This window comes from Rhododendron vialii, chromosome 11a (genome assembly GCF_030253575.1).
Source record: "Rhododendron vialii isolate Sample 1 chromosome 11a, ASM3025357v1".
Classification (NCBI taxonomy): domain Eukaryota; kingdom Viridiplantae; phylum Streptophyta; class Magnoliopsida; order Ericales; family Ericaceae; genus Rhododendron; species Rhododendron vialii.
The window spans coordinates 35,367,703-35,389,085 of NC_080567.1; the positions used below are offsets into that span (position 1 = coordinate 35,367,703).

At 37.0% G+C, this 21,383-nt stretch overlaps 2 protein-coding genes across 2 annotated transcripts; both read left to right on the forward strand.

Annotated features, from left to right (window-relative positions):
- The first annotated feature begins 6,251 nt into the window (after positions 1–6,251).
- On the forward strand, positions 6,252–6,680 carry LOC131307166 (uncharacterized). Its single transcript, XM_058333575.1, has one exon. The coding sequence runs from the start codon at positions 6,252–6,254 to the stop codon at positions 6,678–6,680; it is 429 nt and encodes a 142-aa protein (XP_058189558.1).
- Positions 6,681–18,704: 12,024 nt separating this feature from the next.
- LOC131308330 (uncharacterized) lies at positions 18,705–19,773 on the forward strand. Its single transcript, XM_058335244.1, has 2 exons — positions 18,705–18,978; positions 19,160–19,773. The coding sequence occupies exons 1-2, from the start codon at positions 18,761–18,763 to the stop codon at positions 19,620–19,622; spliced, it is 681 nt and encodes a 226-aa protein (XP_058191227.1). The 5' UTR covers positions 18,705–18,760; the 3' UTR covers positions 19,623–19,773.
- The last annotated feature ends 1,610 nt before the right edge of the window (positions 19,774–21,383 follow it).

The following is a 21,383-nucleotide window of genomic DNA, read 5'->3' on the forward strand; positions in this document are numbered from 1 at the left end:
ACATTTGTTTCCTCCAAATCAATTGCATTGCACCACGTCGCCATATTTTATTAATTGATATTACTATTTTGACACGTGTCGCAATGCAATTGATTTGGAAGAAACAAATGTTTACATCGGCGGTATAAAGAATTTATTCTTTTTGAAATGGTCCGATTACTGATTTTCTAAAAACCGGATTAATCTGGACGGTGTGCACCCCTGCATCCGTGCGTTTGCGACTGGCCCCGGTTTAACACCAGGCGGCCCATTGGCCCCTCACCCGTCTCTCCCGTGTGAGGTTCAAAGCACGTGGTCCAATGTATCGCTGTCTAAACTGCACACTTTGCGCCGGCCCAGCAGGCAGCAGCCCACAAAACAGTTGGATTTACCCAACCATTCGACCCGATATCTAAATATTCGGATCCCCATAACTGCACCTCATCCTAAAGTTTGCCAAAAGACTTTCGTGATACGATTCAGGTCTTTTTTTTGTTTATTAATCAACACTTCTTTCTTCTAGATGCTGGTTATCGGCAATCATAATTAGGGGTGTGTCATGTCGTGTTCATGTCAGAATTTTGTCAACCCTAATCTGACCTATTTAGCTTTTGTGTTATTGTGTCGTGTCATATTCGTGTTTTGTATCAAAAATAGCCGATCTTAATTCGCTAATTTCGTGTTGTGTTCGTGTCGGGTTATTGTGTCCTTTCACAAATTCCTGTGTCATGTTGTGTTCGTAGCCCAAGAGACAAGGAAATAGGTGGCCCACTGGTGGTGCTTCGGGTCAGCCAACATAACTCCTTTTAAAGTCTTTACTTCATATGAGATTTTTGGGATGAAAAGCTGTATTTGGTGATGAGTGAAGTGATGAATCCACGTTTTGGCTTACACAAGAGTTCTATTTTTGTAGATTCATTACTACAAAATGTCTTGCTTCATGCTTTTGTTTCATGAAGCTTGCTATGTTACGAGTATTTTGCATTTCTTGCCTTGTCGTATATGATGGGCTATCCTTGGAAAGATAAATCCCTGTTAAGTGGAAGCACTGTCTGTCTCAGGGCCGGCCCTATGGGGAGGCCTAAGAGGCCGCCGCCTTGGGCCTCCACATTTTGGGCAAAAATAGGACACCTCTTCCTAGATAAGTATATATATTTTCTGTGTGCAACTATAATAAAAACCCATTTTGTGGTTCAGTGGTAAAATTTTTGCTATTCTATATAAGATTGCTTGGGTTTAAATCCTGGTAGGGCATTTTTTTGAATTATTATTTTTAAATTAGAAAATTTATATAGAGCACTATTCTACCATTTAGCCTAGGACATCCAAATACCATGAACCGGCCCTGGTCTGTCTAAGTGATAGTTCGCGAACGCGAAAAAAGGTTTGCAACAACGGATTGGGAGATGCTGCCAAGCAGAGGTGCTTGGCAGTGGTGCCGAGCGCATCTCGGGCGTCCAAAAGTGTTTTGGAAGGCCCGGATGTAAAGGTACCGAACGGATTTAAAAAAAAAGAAAAAGAAAAGGAAAAAGATGTTTCGATTCGAGCCGTTGATTCCGAGATGAACGGCCGGATTGGCCGCTCGGCACCCGCTCGGCAGGGGTGCCGCTCGGCAGGGTCCCCGGGTCCTGCAACAACTGTCCTGTTTGTAGATGTCTCATTCAATAGCTCTCCATTTAAAGCTAGTTGTAGATCTTGGTGGTTGTAAAAAAGTTTATGGGAGGATAGGTAAGACTTCACAGAAGTTTCATACAGATCAGAAGAACGTGAAAGCAAATGTTTGGTCGTTTGGTATTTTCTCTCTCTAAAAGTCTTCTCTTGACTTGGTAGTTCAAGTCACAAGTTTTTGAAAGTGCACAGAAAGCTAAGATTTTGCTGGTGGTGTAGGTGAAACGGGCGAAGCCGGTGGTGATTAGGTGGGAGTGGATTTGCTTGAGTTGGTCCATTGATGCAGCGGAAATAACAAAAAGATTAGTTGCGTACTAATCAAACGAATGATAGGTACTCGTAGTCACGAACAGTTCTTGAATCCTCAAGAGAAAAAGACAAAGTCTGAATATTATTGATAAAAAGCTGCTTAAACATTAGGTTATAACCCCTTTTATAGGAAAAAAACGTAACCCTTGCAAAATCTTAACTCAAAAACGAAAATTCCCAAAATTTGGAAAAATAATAAAATTGGAAAAATGAAAGAAAAACATGACTTTCCCAAAAAGAATCAACTTCTACGGAATTATACGCTACAAGTTATTAATGAAACAAATATTTTTTAAAACGACAAAAACGTCTAATTGAAGGCCTAATCGAAGGAATTAGGCCGAAAAACACCATTGCTCATCAACTAAAGTTCATGATTATTGACTTCAGCGCGAAAATAAGTTAGCCCATCAAGTTTGGGCCCGATCCGAGCTTGTCCAAAAGTTGCCAAATTGGGTAATTTGCAATTAAACAACGTATGGGCTTCCGAGGTTTCGACCAGTTCAATTGATCATAAAAATTGTGCATCCACATGTGTTACATCATCCATGAGCATTTCTTAAGAGATGAAGGTAAGAAAGATTCAAAATGGGTTTCAAGAGTCTTGTTCCTCTACTCGTGCGTTGAGGAACTTGAAAGGAAGTGGACCTACACGTAATTTCCCGATGATATTGATTTGTTAAACTCATAAATATGCCACGATTGTAAAATTATCTTGAAACCCAATACTTAACCGTTGAATAGAATTGGCCCAATTTATGATAAATTTGTGGTTGGTCATCATCAAGTAAATTAAGTAATGATGATATCGGCCCATCCAAGCCCATGAAATACCTCAGTATTTTGATGCTTATGGAAAAGCCTCAGAGGAGGCCCCATGGAAGATGGACGGAGTTGAGATGCTGTCGAGCAGCTTCTTGGTAAGCGGGGGCATAGTGACCGATTCGATAACGCTGCTATCCACACATATAAATAAGTACATATTTTACACAGATTTTTTGTGGGGTCCACCACGGATCCCATACAAACGATCCAAACCGTTTATTTAATATAAAATATTTTTCAAGAGTTCCCACAAAAAATCAGCTCAATCCGATACTTATAAATGCTCGATCCAATCATCTAATTTTTCATTTTGATTTCCAAATAATGAATAGTTAGATGATTGGATCAAGCATCTATAGATATTGAATTGAACTAATTTTTAACGAGAGCCCTTGAAAAAATGTTTTACATTTAATGAACGTCTCAGATCGTTTGTGTGGGACCGGAGGTGGGCCCCACAAAAAATCTGTGTAAAATATGTACCCTATTGATATGTGTGCTTAGACTTTTCGTTGTTTATTTTGGTACGGACGGTTCGGAGTAAATCTGGGCGCATAAATATTTGACCTGTTCATTGCTTGATCGATTAAGATTTGAGCTTTTGATTGCCGAAATGAGCGACCGGATCAACTGCTCTACACCGCTCTATAGGGAGATGCTTGGCAGCATCTCCCTTTACAAGATGGACCAGCCCAAACCGAACCTTAAGTTCTAATCAATTGGGGTCTGTTACATAAATACTCCCTCCGTCCCAAATTCTTTGTCCTGTCCGCAAAACAAAATGTTAAAAATAATACAATTTTTACAAGAAAAAATCAAAAGTTTTTCAACAATTTTCTAGATATCAATGAGTATTTTTAATTGGTGAAAAAAGTTCAAATTTTTTCTTAAAAAAATTACAATATTTTTAACACTCCGTTTTACGAACCGGACAAAGAATTTAGAACGGAGAGAATATTTTTTTTCCATTGAGCATTGGTAAAGGCCATTTGTTCACAAGATGGAACAAAATGATCAGGGCGTCGTACCTGGCCCAATAATGTAGGCCTCATTTGATGTTTAGCTAGCTCTGCTAACAGCAGAGACAATTCGCAGAGAACCACGCAGAGACAAACGCGTTTGGCCCCATTTCGGGTCCCAAAAAAATCTAGAAAAATATCCATAAATTTTTGAATATTATTTTATGGGGCCCTGTAAAAAATCAGCTCCAGTGGATATCGGTAAGTATTATTTTTTGATTCGTAGGGGCGAAACTGCTCAGTTCGCCCTTACGAATCAAAAAGTAATACTTACCGATATCCACTGGAGCTGGTTTTTTACAAGGCTCCATAAAATAATATTCAAAAATTTATGAATATTTTTCTAGATTTTTTTGGAACCCGAAATGGGACCAAACGCGTTTGTCTCTGCGTGGTTCTCTGCGAATTGTCTCTGCTCATAATTTTTTTGTTAGCTAAAGGCCTTGAAGAAAAAAAAAAACTTCGACCGCATCGAAAGGAAATAGTCCCTTCGTGTGAACTTTCAGCCCACGAAGGGACAGTACTAGGCTAGACCCGAATCCCTGGTCGTTTGGTATTTTCTCTCTCTAAAAGTCTTCTCTTGACTTGGAAGCCATTAGTCTACATTTGTCGTTATGATGATGTTGATGTTGTGGCGTAAAAGAAACGGGAGGGTGGTTTGGACGGAGTCAGCTAAACTACCTGGGAATGAAACAACTCAGGGAAAACATAGACAGCACATAGTGTTGCTTTTAACGGCACCGACTCAACACACTATGCCCGTTAAAATGGTTAGTTAGAGCATTCACAATGGGAATAATCAAAATCGATAACTAAAATGTGCCACGTCAGCATTTGATTATCCATTAAGTTCATAATCAAACCTAACAAACTTGATCTCCACATTGGTTATTTTTGTATCCCTATAAAAAAAACCCCTACAATACGCAATGCATTTATGTCCAATTGCAAACGAGTTTCAATCATGCACCCGACCACACCAAATTATTTGTCTCGATGAGACGATTCCAATGTGAGATGTTTTTTAATTTTTTAGTTTTGAATTTGGTTATTGGGTTTGGTTATTGAGTTTTGGTTATTAGTAAAAGTTGTTAAGTTTGGTTATTCAAAGGTCAAAATTTGATGAGTTGCTAAGAGGTTGCTAAGTTTGGTTATTACAATGCGAGCACTTTTTTGAGCAAACATTGCTAACTTTAGCAATCTTTTAATTTTGATTATTACATTGTGGATGCTCTTAGTATCCAAAAAATAGCTGCTTATTATTTTGTTCCCAGAAAAGCATACTAAGCCTAGCCGTATAGAATGTATGAAGAACCGATAAAATATACTCCCTCCGTCCCAAAATGTTTGTCCGGTCCACAAAACGGAGTCTTAAAAATAATACGATTTTTTCATGAAAAATTCAAAAGTTTTTAACAACTTACTAGATATCAATGGCTTCTATTAATTTGTGAAAAAAGTTTGAATTTTTTCTTTAAAAAATTTGCATTATTTTTAAGTTATCGTTTTGCGGACCAGACAAACAATTTGGGACGGAGTGAGTAAGAATTTTGGCATTGTCAAACGACTCAACCCAAATAGCTAGGCTAAGGCTCTCTCCAGTTGATAGGAACGTGTCAAAGTAAACAAAGTGTTTTTCTGTTTTCTTTTTTTTTTTTTTTGGGGGGGGGGGGGGGGAGCAAAGTTAGGTATTGTGTTCCGTTTCCTTTCACCTTATGAAAAGCCCCATGGTTGCGTACGCATTACATGTTGAGGCACAATTCAATGGTTGAACTTGTTCCATTGAGGCTCTTCCATCTATCAGATGGCGAGTTCGACTCTCACAATTCCCGCCTTTTTAGGAGCGAATCCATTCAACGTAAATGTTGGAGTCTGATTAATTGATCTTAAGAAATGTTGATGAATAACTAAAAAGATCACCAAAATAAAAAATTACCTTTGTTTTTAAAACAAATTGATTTAGGCAAAACTTATAAGATACTACCGCCTAGCTGCAAGTGCCATCATAGCTAATGGCAAGAGGATAAAGAACAAGTTCAAAATAGACAATTTAAGAGGCCAAAAGATGACGAAAGTAAAACAACACTCATGCATTATAGTATAGTAGTAATATAGATGGAAACATGACATGAGCACTAATGCTGGTTTTGCATGTAGTGCTCTATGTCCATCTGCAGCCCCAAATGAAGTGGAAGTGGGGGCGAGGAAAGTGAAGGGGACCTGTTATCTTGAACCTGAACGTGAAATTCACCAACACACCTTATCATATCAACCCAAATAAGGTGACCCTCTTTGCGAGTCACAAGCATAAGCATAAGCATGGGCTTGAAGTTGGGAAAGTTGGTTAACAAACCCTTCACTGTCTTCATCTCTTGCACACTTCTCATAGGTATCCACTGTATCTTCTTAAGTTCTGTCACAATCTTTTTATGCATCTCTTCTTTCTCCTCCATGGTCACTCCCATAAACTTCTTATTCTCTAGTTTTATTCTCTTCAATTCTGAATCATATATCTTAATGCCCCCAAAACTAAGCTTATTCATCAAGACACTCGGAGCTAGCCATGTGGCCTATTCTAGCAACGACGAGATCCGTGCAAACGCCGACTACATCCAAGGCTTCTCAGGCGATGTCACCAGAATTTTATACCACGAGGTGGTGCACTCATGGCAGTGGATCGGAAATGGGCAGGCCCCGTTGGGTTTGATCGAGGGCATCGCGGATTTTGTGAGGATGAAGTTGGGAAACAAGTGGGATGACAGTTACTATATTACGGCATGGTTTTTGGATTACTATAACGGATTGAGAAATGGGTTTGTGGCAAAACTTACCAAGAAGATGGGGACTGAGTATAGTGATGACTTCTTTGATCAGCTCTAGGGTGAGTACAAGACCTAGTATCACACCTAGGGTCCGTTTTATTAGCAAGAAAATGGTAGAAAATGCAAGAAAAAGAAAAAAAAACATATATTTTTGTGTTCACTTAGCAAGAATATCCTAAAAAGTGGTAGAAAGTGAACTTTCCTGTACAACCATCTAAAATTTGAAAGTTCGCCTCACTTCTTTTCACAAAATGTGCAGAAAAATTTTATTCTCTCGAGAAAATCAACAATAATTACTCTAACTTCCCTCTTTCCCCCACATTTTCTCTTCCAATTTGGGCAACTTTTCTCTTTTTGAAACAATGATATTTTATTTTCTCTATTATTTTCTTGTAAAACTTTTATCCTAATCAAACGAATGTAAGAAAACAAATTACATTTTCTTTTTCTTTTCTTTCACTTCACTTTCTATCATTTTCACTTTCCATTATATTTTTCTCGTTAATCAAATAGACCCCTAGATAACCTAGGTATATTGTACTACTACTATGTTTACCACATATAAAGGAATAAATCAATAGAAGTTATACTGTAAAAATGATTTTTATGTTTTGAATGGCAAATAAAGTTTATATGGAAAGCGAAAAAGTATTACCATGTATGGACTTATACTGGAGTGAGCCTTAGGCTCCATATTTTTTGAAGTAAAATGTTTTTCGATGTAATTTTTTTTTCAATTTTGTAAAAAATAAAAGTTTTGTTTTATTTTTCGGTGTTTGATTGATAGTTGTAAAATGATATATTTATGTAAGTATATATGCATGTACGTATGTATTACATACAAAATTTTGACGTCTTTGATGAGAAAGCATATGGTTAGATTATAGGTGGATGAGATTGAGGGTTGTGGGAGAGCTCAGTAAAGTAACGTAATTAGTAGTCGAGCAACGAAGCCAAGTTCGGAAAATGACTTACCACATTTTCAAGAGAAAAACATTTTCAGACATATGAAGTAAAATCACTACAAGAAAAATCACATTGGGTGACGAATGAAAATCGTCACAAATTGCTTGTTTTTCGTCACAAATAATATAGGTGACAAAAAAAAATTTGTCGACTAAAGGTTATCAAGGATTCCTACCTGGTGACAAAATCTATTTTTTGTCACCTATAGTGTCTTTTGATGACAAAATACTTCGTCATCAAAAAGTAAATAATTGGTGAAGAAATTTTTTTCCTCGCTTATTGTGCTTTTTGATGACAAAATTTTTTGTCATAAATTATTTCTTTTGGTGACGAAAAAATTCGTCACTGATGAGTCTCATCGGTGACGAAAATTTTCGTTACAAAAGACGTTTTCATATTGGAAAAAAATTCTTCTTTCTTGCTCCTGCTAGGTTTCGAACTCGAGTCTCTTGAGTTTTTCGCGCAAGCTCTAACCAACTGCACCACACACACTTTTCAGTTAATATTTGAAATATCTAATATATAACATATATGTTTAACATTAAAATAAATTTTGAATGCAATTTTGAACCTTTAAACATTAAAATTAGTAATTTTGATAAACATGAAAGTTGTAGGCAATTGAGTTATTGTTCAAACACAATTTGAATTATCTCAATCGGAGTTTTTAGTAAAGAGTTATGTCCGAAATACATTTAGTGACAAAGCGCAATTAATAAATTTCGTCACGAAAGGTACCCATTTGATGACGAAATATATTTTTCGTCCCTGAAAGCGTTAAAATGGTGCCGAAATTATTTTTCGTCACCAAAGTTAAGCATTTGGTGACGAAAAAAATATTTCGTTACTAAATTGGTCTCATTTACTAAATTGGTCACATTTTTTAAGCTTTTGGTGACGAAAAATGTATTTCGTCGCCAAATGGGTACTTTTGGTGACGAAAATATTTTTTTCGTCGCTAAACAGGTATATTGGTGACAAAATTATTTCGTCCCGGAAGTTGTCAAAATGGTGACGAATTTATTTTTTCGTCGCCCAATATACTCATTTAGTGACAAAATTAAATTTTGTTGCCACTTTTTCGTCACCAATTTTCATTTTTCTTGTAGTGAATGTTTTACCTAGTAAAATATTTTTCTGTCTTTTACACAACCAAATACCAAAAAAAAAAAAAAAACATCTTTCAGAAAAATATTTTCCACCCAAACAAAAGGAGCCTAAATCCAGATTATATATTGCCGTTGATTTGCATTAGCTAGGGAAGTTATATGGCATTCTACCAGAAAATGTAGCTTTTGAGAGTTAGGCTCAGTTTAAACTTTAAACTTAGTAACAGTACTCGAACTCCATTGAGCGTATGTGAACCAACCTCGATCGAAAAGCTAAACAAAGAGCTAGAATGGATCATTTTCAGGGGCCACGCCATCCAGTGTACAAGCACTGGTGTCAAGTGAACCAACTAAGCTGCATAATCCAAAATTTTACGTTGTCTAACTTTTCTTTTTTCAGAAAACATCTAGCGTGATGACACCACTAGAAAAATCTCTTGAATCGAGTTATCACATGTTTACATCTAAATCATACGTCTGGGATATGACCAACTCACAGAAAAGAGGAGAAGCACACCTACCCCACACTGTTTTATCGACAGAGGCGGAGGCAGTGAGAGACAAGAAGAGGCAGCTAATCATACTACCTTCCAAATTTTCTTAGAGATAAGTATAATTTTCACCCTATTTTTACTTATTTGACCCTACTTTAAAATTTATTTTTGCCCCAACCCACATAAGGGTTTTGTACTTAGAGAAAAGTGGGGTCAAAATAGAATCACCACGCACAAAATCCTCAAACGTCGGTTTCATTCGTTCTTCAAAAAAAACTTGGTTTCCTTCGCTTCTACCTTTCTGGAGATTCTTCATCATTTACAGGTATTTCTCTTCTTGATCGTTTATAAGTATTTCTCTTCTTGATAGTTTGGTTGTGTATTTTTAAAATCATTATAAATGAGGCTATCATCCATCGTTTTCAAAGTATGACTTTAGAGCAATTGTGAATCGAAGCTACATTTTGTTATTAATATATATCTATTTTTTGATTAACTTTTTTCATTTAGCAACTAGAAAATTTTAATCATACATAGTTCAAATTCTCGACCTTATTTATCGAAAATCTAAGCTCCGCCACTGGTTATCGATAATGCTATAAATTATGACACCACAGATCATAATTTCGCAAGTCGCCACTAATCATCTTCAGTGGTAAGATGGAAGAGATGAGCAAACGTAGAATTTTGTAGCCTTGCAAACTAAAGAAGAATAACTTCAGGAGTTCTCTTAAACCCTATTTGAAAGGATCTCGTGAATTAAATATTTGAGAATGATTCTGTCGCTAGCATAACCATGCAAAACACAAAATGGTACTTTCAAATAGTTAAACATCTAGTTCCCAAGTTTGCTCAAGCCGAATCATTAATTAAAAAGAGAGAGTGCGATTATTGGTACCACGGTTAACAATAGTGTAACTATGGGGTGGGATGTATGGGATGATCGACCCCGGGTCCTAAACATATGATTAAATCTGTTGAATTTGTGAGCATTTTTTTGAACAATTGTTAACTTTAGTAATTTTTTGGTTTTGATTAGACAATTGTGAATGCTCTAAAGGAACTTTGGATTGGTACTGTGTAGTGAGGTGCATATTACCGTGCTGCACACACCACTGCACAACACCATCCCCAAATTCGCTCTAAAGAGGGGAGTCAAAATGTCAAAGTCAAGGTTTTCTGATACACAAGTTTTGGGTCCCACTTTCTACACTTTTTTTTTTCATATAACACAAAAAATGTTTAAGAGTCAAATGTGAATACTCTCATGCCCTCATAACGATTTTGTACGCCCTCTGATTGCGATCATCCCATACCCTTCTTTGGATTTTTAAGGACTTACTCTTAACGTTCTGTGGAGTCTCACATTGATCTTTGCCATGTGGCCGAGCAATATTGCCATTGTGCACTGATGTAGGGGTATTCAAGAAAATCGTCCTATCCGCAAAACCGATCTAGTCCGGACGCAACCAGCCTGTTTGCTCTGATTCTGCGATTCATTGGTTAAGTTATGGTTCCGAAAAAATAAGAATCGTAGATTTTGGTTTAGTTATCGGTTATCAATTTAAGGACCATAGTTAGAATCGAACCGGTCTGTTTAGTATTAAATTAGTAATATCAATGCATATATAATTATTTATTTTGATTTGGTAGGTTATTGTTTTCTTGGTAAGTTAATATATTTAGAAGACAAATCTCATTTGTTAGAAAAGTCTTTAATATGCTATTGTAGTTGAATAGAACCGGAACCGAATTAAAATCAAAACGATCTTGCGGTTGGATTCTGGTCAGATTCCACACATATATTGGTTAGGTTTTTAGTTCTCAATATTTTAGAACCATTTGAAATGGTCAAGTTATTTGTTTTCTCAAAAAAACCAGACTAATTTGGACCGTGTTCACCCCTACATGCGTGTGTTTGCGACTGGGTTAGGCACCTAAACAAGCTGGGCCTAGTCTAACACCACGCGGCCCATTGGGCGCCCCTGAATTGTCTCTCCCGGGTAAGGTTCAAGGGAAAATGACAGCCCATGACGTGTTTGATAATTGATAAGTGTCGAAACATTGATATTTTGGCCCTCTAAACTACATTCGTTAGTCATTTATTTATCTTACTTTATATTTACTTTGTCTTTTTTTGTGTTTACAGGTTGCTTGAGATTGTTATCTAAGATTTTGGATAAAAACAAGAGTTTAATGAAGTTTGGGGTTAAAGAGCAAAGTGATTCAAAATTGAATGATTTATTCGTAGTTACCTAAGGTCCATGGGCCTCTTATGTAATTAATGGTTCAAAATCTATATAAGGGGGTGGAAACCTACTGACGAGGGGGAAAATCAGGAAAGGCTGGACGGCAGCCTTTGACCTTGTTCGAAGAAACGGCGGGACATCACGGAAAAGAAATTGGGGAACACCATTAAGCCCATGGCCGGTTAATCCCATTCTCCAGGGAGAAGATGAAGCACCGTGCCAAGTAACTTTGTATATGTATAGGTTTAGGTTTTAATATTCGGATCGATTGTTTAACTAGAACTCGTTTCAGTTTTATAGAATGATTTTAATACTTTTAATCTGTTCTGTATTTATATTCGCGGTTTTAAATACGGAGTTAAACAATGGTATTCTTTGATTGTGGTTGGAGTTCTGAGATAGATTATGCTCGTAAGACGGATCGTCCCATTAGGCGGCCAGATCGGGCTAGTAAGACGGTCCGTGCTATGGGATAGTCTATGCCTTTTAACAACTCAATTATCTTCTTGACGATTATCGGAAGGGATTGCAAGTTCTAACGATAGTCTTTAATGATTCGAATGTTAAACCTAGCCTATGCATATCGTTTTTACGTGGTCGGGGTGGATTTGAAACCCTAGGTCTTTTTCTCATCAGTTTTCAAATCAAATAGTTAGTAGCTTTCTTAATTAATTAGTTTCCTGAAGTCAAACTATTCAAATCTTTTTCTCTTCAAATTAATCGGTATAATAGTAATTCAACCTCACTGTCCCTGCGGATCGACACTCGGTCTTGACCACTATTCTACGGAGTAGTAGTTAACTCCAAGGTTTTATAAATATATTTTTGACACGGTACGAGGCGGTCAAATTTTGGCGCCGTTGCCGGGGACAGTTTGCACGGTTACATTCTTTCGATTAGTTTTTATTTTAGTTCTTAGTTAGCAATTTTTTTTTATTGTTTTTATTATTACTTTTTTTTGTAGCATTTTTTCTAGTGCAGGATTATCGACTTTACGAGGAGGAAAAAAAAAAATGAAAGCTGGCAACTGCTTTGTGGTGGGGAAAATTCTTAACAAAGTACTGTAAGTTTTTTTTTTTTTTACTTGCATTAGTTGAGAGGCTTGCACTAGGGTTTTATTTTATTTTATTTTCTATTTTTGTCTCCTTTTAAAAAATCAAAATACCAAAAAATAAATAAATAAATAAATAAAAGATGGCTTATTTTGCAAGTTGCTATGGAGGGTATGAAAATCAATTTGATCGATCAGTGTCAACTTTACCCAATTATTGGCAACATGTGCTTGATGATACTGTTCCTAAATTTTATGGTATAGCTGGAGAAAATCTATACTTACATCTAGAAAAACTTGAGGAGATTTGTGCTAATGATGAAGTGGCTCTGTTTAGATTGTTTCCGTTGTCTCTAAGAGATCATGCTAAGAATTGGTTTCATTCTTTAAGCCCACAATCTGTTCGTACATATGGAGATATCATAATATTATTTACCAAAGAGTTCAACCCCATTTATGAGACTCACATGCTATTTTGCGAAATCTCAAATTTTTATCAACAAGAAGATGAGTCTTTTCCTCAATGCTGGTGGCGGTTCAAATATTCACTTTGCAATTGGTTTCAACATACCTATGAACTTAGTTATGTTCTGGGTATATTTTACAAACGTTTAAATTTTGAAATGCGTCAGATTATAGATAAGAGGTGCAATGGTGAATTTTTGGACAAGGATGGAGAAGAGATTTGGGATTATTACGACCAATTTGCTAAGGATTGTCTCTCCTGCAATCAAATTGAAAATTTTGAAGTGATCAATTCTAATGCGTTGGCAGAAGAAACCACAGAGCCACTTGTAGCTTGCAAAATAGTTGATCCAAGCGATGAACCTAAAGTGCAACAATCTCCTCAAGAGCATTCTAGTACACTTGAGATGGATTTTCATGATACGACTCTTGAGAAATTGGTGCCAATAATTGTGAAAAGTCCACTTGATCTTGATAATCAGATATCCCCTATCATAGATGATGCCATCACTTCTATTGAGCATCCACCATTACAAAAGATTATCGAGTTAGAACAAATTGATTTTCTTGGTGTTGATCTTTTTGATGTGGCTTACCAACCATTTTTATTGAAACACATCGACAGCTTGAAAATTAATTTGGTTTGGAATTCGCACTTGGTGGAATCTCAGTTTTCAACGCGGCTAAGGCAATTGAGATACTTTAAGTTTTTGATTTTGTGGCATGGTCGCGTACAATTTTTAACGGAGTCCTTGAAGTGGGGTGAGACGTTCATATTAGTTGCTCTCCTTAGTGTAATGAATGATTGGATTTCACATGATGGGAGTGAATGTCATAAACTTTTTGTATATTTTCTGTTTTTTTTATTTTTGTTTTGTTTTCTTTTTCTTCTCTCTTTCTTAGGTTAGTTATTTATTTTTCTTGTTTCTTTTTGTTGTGAGGACTAACATTGCAGGACGCTTTCATTCACGTTGGGGGGTCTCCTTCCCGCTATCTAAATTATTTCCTACGTAGTTCTCCATTGCGAGGTGATACCTTTCCCTTCTTTTTGTTTTATGTCCTCTATTTTTGTTCTTTTGCATTCAATGAGGGCATCGAATGGTTCAAGTTGGGGGGAGGGACTACTTCGTAGTTTATTTTTTCTTAGAGTCTTAAAAATCCAAAAAAAAATTAAAAGTTTTGAAAAATCTAAAAAATATTGGTACCCTTTTGCATGCAGTTTGACACTTGTTGTGATTACTTGTTGGATAACTGAGTTGAGGTGCGTTGCCTACCGTAATGATATCTGTTTTTGGCATGGTAGTTCTACTTGCTAGCTTGTCTAAAGAAGTTGATTAGGGCACTTTGGTTTGGCACTCTTGCATTTCACGTATACTTGGGCCTTGATCGCTTGTGAGTTGTGAATTGACTGTTCTTGATGGCTAGATTAGTGGAGACTTATGCCCTAGTGAGCTTTCGTGCCTTAAGCTTTTTGTTGGAGTGGTGTCGAATAAACTCTTTGTTTGTCATGGAAAGAAACACATTTGTTGTCAATCTCATTATCTTTGGTCGCCAAGTGTTGGACTAGAATGCATAACAATATCTCTTGGTTTTGGTTTGTCACATGGATGTTACACCCCTGGGAGAGGATTATAGGCCGTCTTTGTTATTTGAGCCCGTTCGTTCTTTTGTTTCACATTTATCCCTTGCGAGCCACATTGAGCCTTATACATTTAGCCTTTTCTTGGTTAGCTCCACCTTCCATATTGTGTTTGGAGAAAGGCGAAAATATAAAGGTATAATTTTTGGATAGATTGTGAAATTTTGTACTTGAATTGGTGGTGCCCCTAAAAAAAAGAAAAAGAAAACACAACAACACAAAAGAAAAAAAGAAGAAGAAAGGGGCACCGGTATGTTTGAAAAGGAGGAATCGTGTTTTATGATTGAAAAATGTTGGAAGGTTAGAAGGAGAGATAAGGTGGAGTTGAAAAGTGGAAAAAAAATTGGACGCACATTATTGAATTAGCCCTAAGTTGTTTGCCTATTCTCGGACACGTGATGTTTTACCGTAACCTTGAAATATTTTTCCTTACCCCACATTACAACCGAAATTAAAGTCCTATTTGATCCTTGGGGTGATGGGAAGTGGATTGAAGGATGTGAGAGAGAGTTCCAATGCTTGGTGGTTCGTTCATGAGACCGTGTGTCCATATAAAGCATTCTTTTCGTGTCTTGTGTGCGAAGTACTTTGCTTTCCATTTACATAATTTCAAGCCGCACACTTGAGAGTTACAATATGCACCTTGTTTCGAGTGATTTTCTTTGTGAGTGCATGACACACTTGTGGTTGAGGATTGAAAGTCAAGACTCGGTCCACAGAGAGCGGTTAGTCATGGCACACTTGTGGTTGAGGCCTATATCACACACACGCTAAGCCTAGGTGCAATGGTTTATTTCTTGACTTGATAGTGTTTGGAACTATTTGTGCGTTCTTATATCTTTGAGGAAGTTGCACATTCTTCGCTTGATGGAACAATGAGTTACATGTCGAGTTTCAAGTTCCATGTAGAAGGGTTCATGGTGTTTTGTGGGTTATCACTGCTGAAAATCCTCACGAGACTTCACTCGTCCTACCGGGGCCACCTGGGGGTTTAAAAGAACTATCCATTTTAATTTATTTTCATTAGTTGTTTGCTAGGGACTAGCAAAGTGTAAGTTGGAGGGTGTGATAAGTGTCGAAATATTGATATTTTGGCCCTCTAAACTACATTCGTTAGTCATTTGTTTATCTTACTTTATATTTACTTTGTCTTTTTTTGTGTTTACAGGTTGCTTGAGATCGTTATCTAAGATTTTGGATAAAAACGAGAGTTTAATGAAGTTTGGGGTTAAAGAGCAAAGTGATTCAAAATTGAATGATTTATTCGTAGTTACCTAAGGTCCATGGGCCTCTTATGTAATTAATGGTTCAAAATCTATATAAGGGGGTGGAAACCTACTGACGAGGGGGAAAATCAGGAAAGGCTGGACGGCAGCCTTTGACCTTGTTCGAAGAAACGGCGGGACATCACGGAAAAGAAATTGGGGAACACCATTAAGCCCATGGCCGGTTAATCCCATTCCCCAGGGAGAAGATGAAGCACCGTGCCAAGTAACTTTGTATATGTATAGGTTTAGGTTTTAATATTCGGATCGATTGTTTAACTAGAACTCGTTTCAGTTTTATAGAATGATTTTAATACTTTTAATCTGTTCTGTATTTATATTCGCGGTTTTAAATACGGAGTTAAACAATGGTATTCTTTGATTGTGGTTGGAGTTCTGAGATAGATTATGCTCGTAAGACGGATCGTCCCATTAGGCGTCCAGATCGGGCTAGTGAGACGGTCCGTGCTATGGGATAGTCTATGCCTTTTAACAACTCAATTATCTTCTTGACGATTATCGGAAGGGATTGCAAGTTCTAACGATAGTCTTTAATGATTCGAATGTTAAACCTAGCCTATGCATATCGTTTTTACGTGGTCGGGGTGGATTTGAAACCCTAGGTCTTTTTCTCATCAGTTTTCAAATCAAATAGTTAGTAGCTTTCTTAATTAATTAGTTTTTTGAAGTCAAACTATTCAAATCTTTTTCTCTTCAAATTAATCGGTATAATAGTAATTCAACCTCACTGTCCCTGCGGATCGACACTCGGTCTTGACCACTATTCTACGGAGTAGTAGTTAACTCCAAGGTTTTATAAATATATTTTTGACACGGTACGACGCGGTCAATAATTAATACCCGTCAAAAACAAACTAAGAATATTTGTTAATACTGTAAATATCCTTGGTGTGTATTAATTATCAAAACACGTCATTGACCGTCATTTTCCCAAGGTTTCAAAGCACGTGGCCCAATGTATCAAAGTCCGAACGACACACTTTGAGCCGGCCCAAAAGGCAGCAGCCCACGAAACAGTTGGACTTACCCTACCATTCGACCCGATATCTAAATATTCGGCCCTCCATAACTGCACCTTATCCTAAAGTTTGCCAAAAAAAAAAAAATTTCGCGATACGATTTGACTCTTTTTTCCTTTTCTTTTTTGTTAATCAACGCTTCTGTCTTCTAGATGCTGGTTATCAGCAATAATAATTAGGAGTGGGTGTCGTGTCGTATTCGTGTCAGAATTTTCTCAATTCTAATCCGATCTGTTTAGTTATGTATTTTGTCGAGTTGTGTCATATTCGTTTTCTATGTAAAAAATAGCTAACCCTCACCTGATAATTTCGTGTCGGGTTATCATGTCATTTCATAAATTCTCATATCGTGTTATGTTCATGTCATGGCATGTCATCTCATGTTTGTGTCAGAAAACTCTCAAAGCTAACCTGACCTATTTAGTTTTTCGTATTATCGTGTATTGTCATATTTGTATTTCGCGTAAAAAATAACTGATCTTAACTGGCTTACTTCGTGTCGTGTAGAAAATAATAATTTGCCTAGTCCAAGTCAAGGTCTTCGCTATTGAAACCATACCCCTCCTGTCCTTAACAGGGAACGTGTCAAAGTAAACACAGTGATATTCTTTTTTCATTTTTTTTTTGGGGGGAAAGGAAGTGAACAAAGTTAATTGTGTTCCGTTTCCTTTTACCTCATGAAAAGCCCCATGATTGCGTACGCTTTACATGTTGAGGCACAATTCAATGCAGAGACAGAACCAGAATTTCCTACACACAGGGGCCAAATTATAAACAACAAAATTCTAAAATTTTAAGGTTTGAGAATTTAATTGTTTGTTTGATTTGGGTTTTGAGAGAAGTTTTCTGGGTAACGAGTGAGAGGGATAAAAAGTGAAATAAGACTAATAATTGAAGGGATAACTTGTGAGAAATTGTGTGCAGAGGGAGAAGTTGGTTTTAGTGACAAAAAATGGACACATTCTAATTCTAAAGCATTTAAATGTCTAAATAACACCTGATTCAAAACACAATATTTATGTGTTCAAGCAAAATACAACTAATATTGATATTGAAATTTGGAAAAAAAAAAAATCTAAAACTACGCAGGGGCCTTAGCCCTCGTATGCCGAACTCTAGATCCATCTCTGATTCAATGGTTGAACTTGTTCCCCTTGAAGCTCTTTCATCTATCAAATTGTGAGTTCGACTCTCACAATCCCCACCCATTCAGGAGTGAATCCATTCAATGTAAATGTTGGAGTCTGGTTAATTGATCTCAAAAAATGTTAACGAATAACTAAAAAGATCACCAAAAGTAAAAAAATATCTTTGTTCTAAAAACAAATCGATTTAGGCCAAACTTATAAGATACTAATATTCAGGATAATTCTACTCCATAAAATAAGAGGATTATTAGAATACATGAAGAGTTCCCATGAAAATGTTCATGAATAGTTCTGATTCACACATTAAGCTGAGAATCGGAACATTCCTTTATTTTTCTGGGACATTTTCGATAAGATAACGTTGCTTAGCTAATAAATTTCGACGGAAATAAGTAGAAAGAGGAAAATTCAACGGGAAAATTAGTACGTACTTCTGTACACTAGCGTTACAGTGACCAGTTTGTATTTACGAATTCTTCTAGAACGACCACTTAATTTAATTTGGTCAGAATTTACGCCGCGTTTGGTAGTGGAGAAAAAACCAGAAGAAAACAAATTTCCTTCCCCTAACTTTTGGACTGCTCAGGTGAAGAGGAAATTGGTGCGAAATTCAGATAGAAAATCGAACAGGCTTCTCAAAGTACTATTTAAAGAGCGCAAACGAAGCTGACAACACCAACCCAAAAACAAGGCAGCATTATACAACAGTATCATGGCTAATATGATGTACTTCCTTTCTTTTCTGGCAATTCTATCAACCCTCCAAGCAATCCATGCGGTCGAATACAGCGTCGCCAACAACGTACCCACCACACCCGGAGGAATTCGGTTTACGAACGAAATTGGACTCGAATACAGCAAGCAAACCTTAATATCCGCCACTGAATTCACCTGGAGCCTTTTCCAGCAGAACTCCGAGGCGGATAGAAGGTAAGAGTATTTTTGTATTGCAGGATTTTGTTGTAATTCACTCTTTTTTTTGGCACAAGAAATTTTTTTGGTGTTATATTATCAAAATCAGTTTTGCACTTGTTACTTTAATCAACGCCTACCAGGTTAGGGATATCACTTTCTCTTTCGCTAACGACCTCTACTTTGTTCCTTCTCGTAGAACCACCCCAAAGTTAAGCTTATTCATCGAGACACTCGGAGCGGGCCAAGTGGCCTTTTCCAGCAATGACGAGATTCGTGTAAACGCCGACTACATCCAAGGCTTCTCAGGCGATGTCAGGAAAGAGATCACTGGAATTTTATACCACGAGGTGGTGCACTCATGGCAGTGGAACGGAAACGGGCAGGCCCCGGTGGGTTTGATAGAGGGCATCGCAGATTTCGTGAGGCTAAAGGCCGGGTACGCCGGGAACTGGAGGCAACCCGGGTCAGGTAACAAGTGGGATGAGGGCTACGATATTACGGCATTGTTTTTGGATTACTGTAATGGATTGAGAAATGGATTTGTGGCAGAACTTAACAAGAAGATGAGGACTGGGTACAGTGATAACTTCTTTTTTGAGTTGCTGGGGAAGACTGTTGATCAGCTCTGGAGCGAGTACAAGGCCAAGTATAACACCTAGATAACCTAGGTATATTGCACTATTATATATAATCATATAGATGAATAAATCAATGGATCGAAGTTATACTGTAAAAGTGATTTTGTATGTTTCGAACGGCGAATAAAATTTATATGGAAGGCAAAAAAGTATTATAAATCCATATTATTGCCGTTGATTTGCATTAGCTAGGGAAGTCATATGACATTCTCCCAGAAAATGTAGTTTTTGAGGTAGGCTACAAGCAACGAGATTTGGAGCTTTTGAGTTAGGCTGATCAGTTTAAACTTAGTAACAGTACTCCAGCTCCGTTCGAGCTTATTTAAGCTTACCAAACTCGATCGAAAAGCTAAACAGTGAGCTAGAATTAATGGATCATCTTCAAGGCCCACGCCAGTGTACAAGCACTGGTGACTGGTGTCATGTGAACCCACTCAGCCGTAGACTTTTACGCGTCTAACTTCCTTTTTTCGAAAAACATCTAGTTTGATGACACCGCTAGAAAAATCTCTTGAATCCATCGAATCCACTAATTTCGTGTCGGGTTTGTGTCGTGTTAAAGTATCATGTCATAAATTCTCTTGTCATGTCGTATTCGTGTCGTGCCATCTCATCTCATGTTCGTATCAGAAAACTTTCAACCCTATTCGACCCGTTTAGTTTTCGTGCTATAATATCATGTCATATTCGTATTTTCCAACAGAAATAATTGACCATAACCTATTAACTTTTTGTTTGGTTCGTGTCATATTGAAAATTCTCACTCCTAATCATATTTGCCTAAGAGAGTAGTCCAAGTCAAGGTCTTCACTATTGAAACCATACCCCTCGGCCCTCGAGTCCTCAACAGGGAGCGTGTCAAAGTAAACAAAGTGATTTTCTTTTTTCATATTTTCTTTTTTTGGGGAAAGCAAGTGAACGAAGTTATTTGTGTTCCGTTTCCTTTTATCTCATGATAAGCCCCCTGGTTGCGTACGCTCGAAAGTTAAAAATATCATAAAAATATATATAAATAAGAAATTTCGATCCTTAATTATGGGATACAAATTATAAATTGAATTCATTATAGGATCTATTCTATCTTTTTTAGAAGATGGCATGCCGCTGCTTGGACTCAAACCGAGATGCTCTAGCACTGCTTCTTAAGAGCAGCATGTCTACCAATTATATATGTTGAGGCACAATTCAATGGTTGAACTATATTCCCCTTGAAGCTCATCCATCTATCAGATGGCGAGTTCGACTTCCACTATCCCCACTCCATCCTCACACCTTCATGAGTGAATCCATTCAACGCATGCAGATGTTGGAGTCCGGTTGATTGATCTTAAAAATGTTGACGAATAACTAAAAAGATCACTAAAAGTAATACATACGGTAGTTTTTAAAACAAATCGATTTAGGCCGAACTTATAAGATACTAATATTTAGGATAATTCTACTCCATAAGATAAGAGGATTGTTATGATACATGAAGAGTTCCCATGAAAATATTCATGACCGGTTCTGATTCACACATTCAGCTAAGAATCAGAATCATTCATTTACTTTTTAGGTAAATTTTTGATAAGATAACATTGCTTAGCTAATATTCTCTCTGTCTCGATTTGTTTGTCCAATCTCGGGTTTCCAACTTATTGAGGAAACTAAATCTAATCTATTGATTTGAAAATTTACGTAATCTCATCCATTGATTTTGAAATTGGACAGTCAATTTGGGATATGTATAAGTCAAAAAAGGAGATAACAAACAAATCGGGACTGAGGGAGTATGTTTACTGA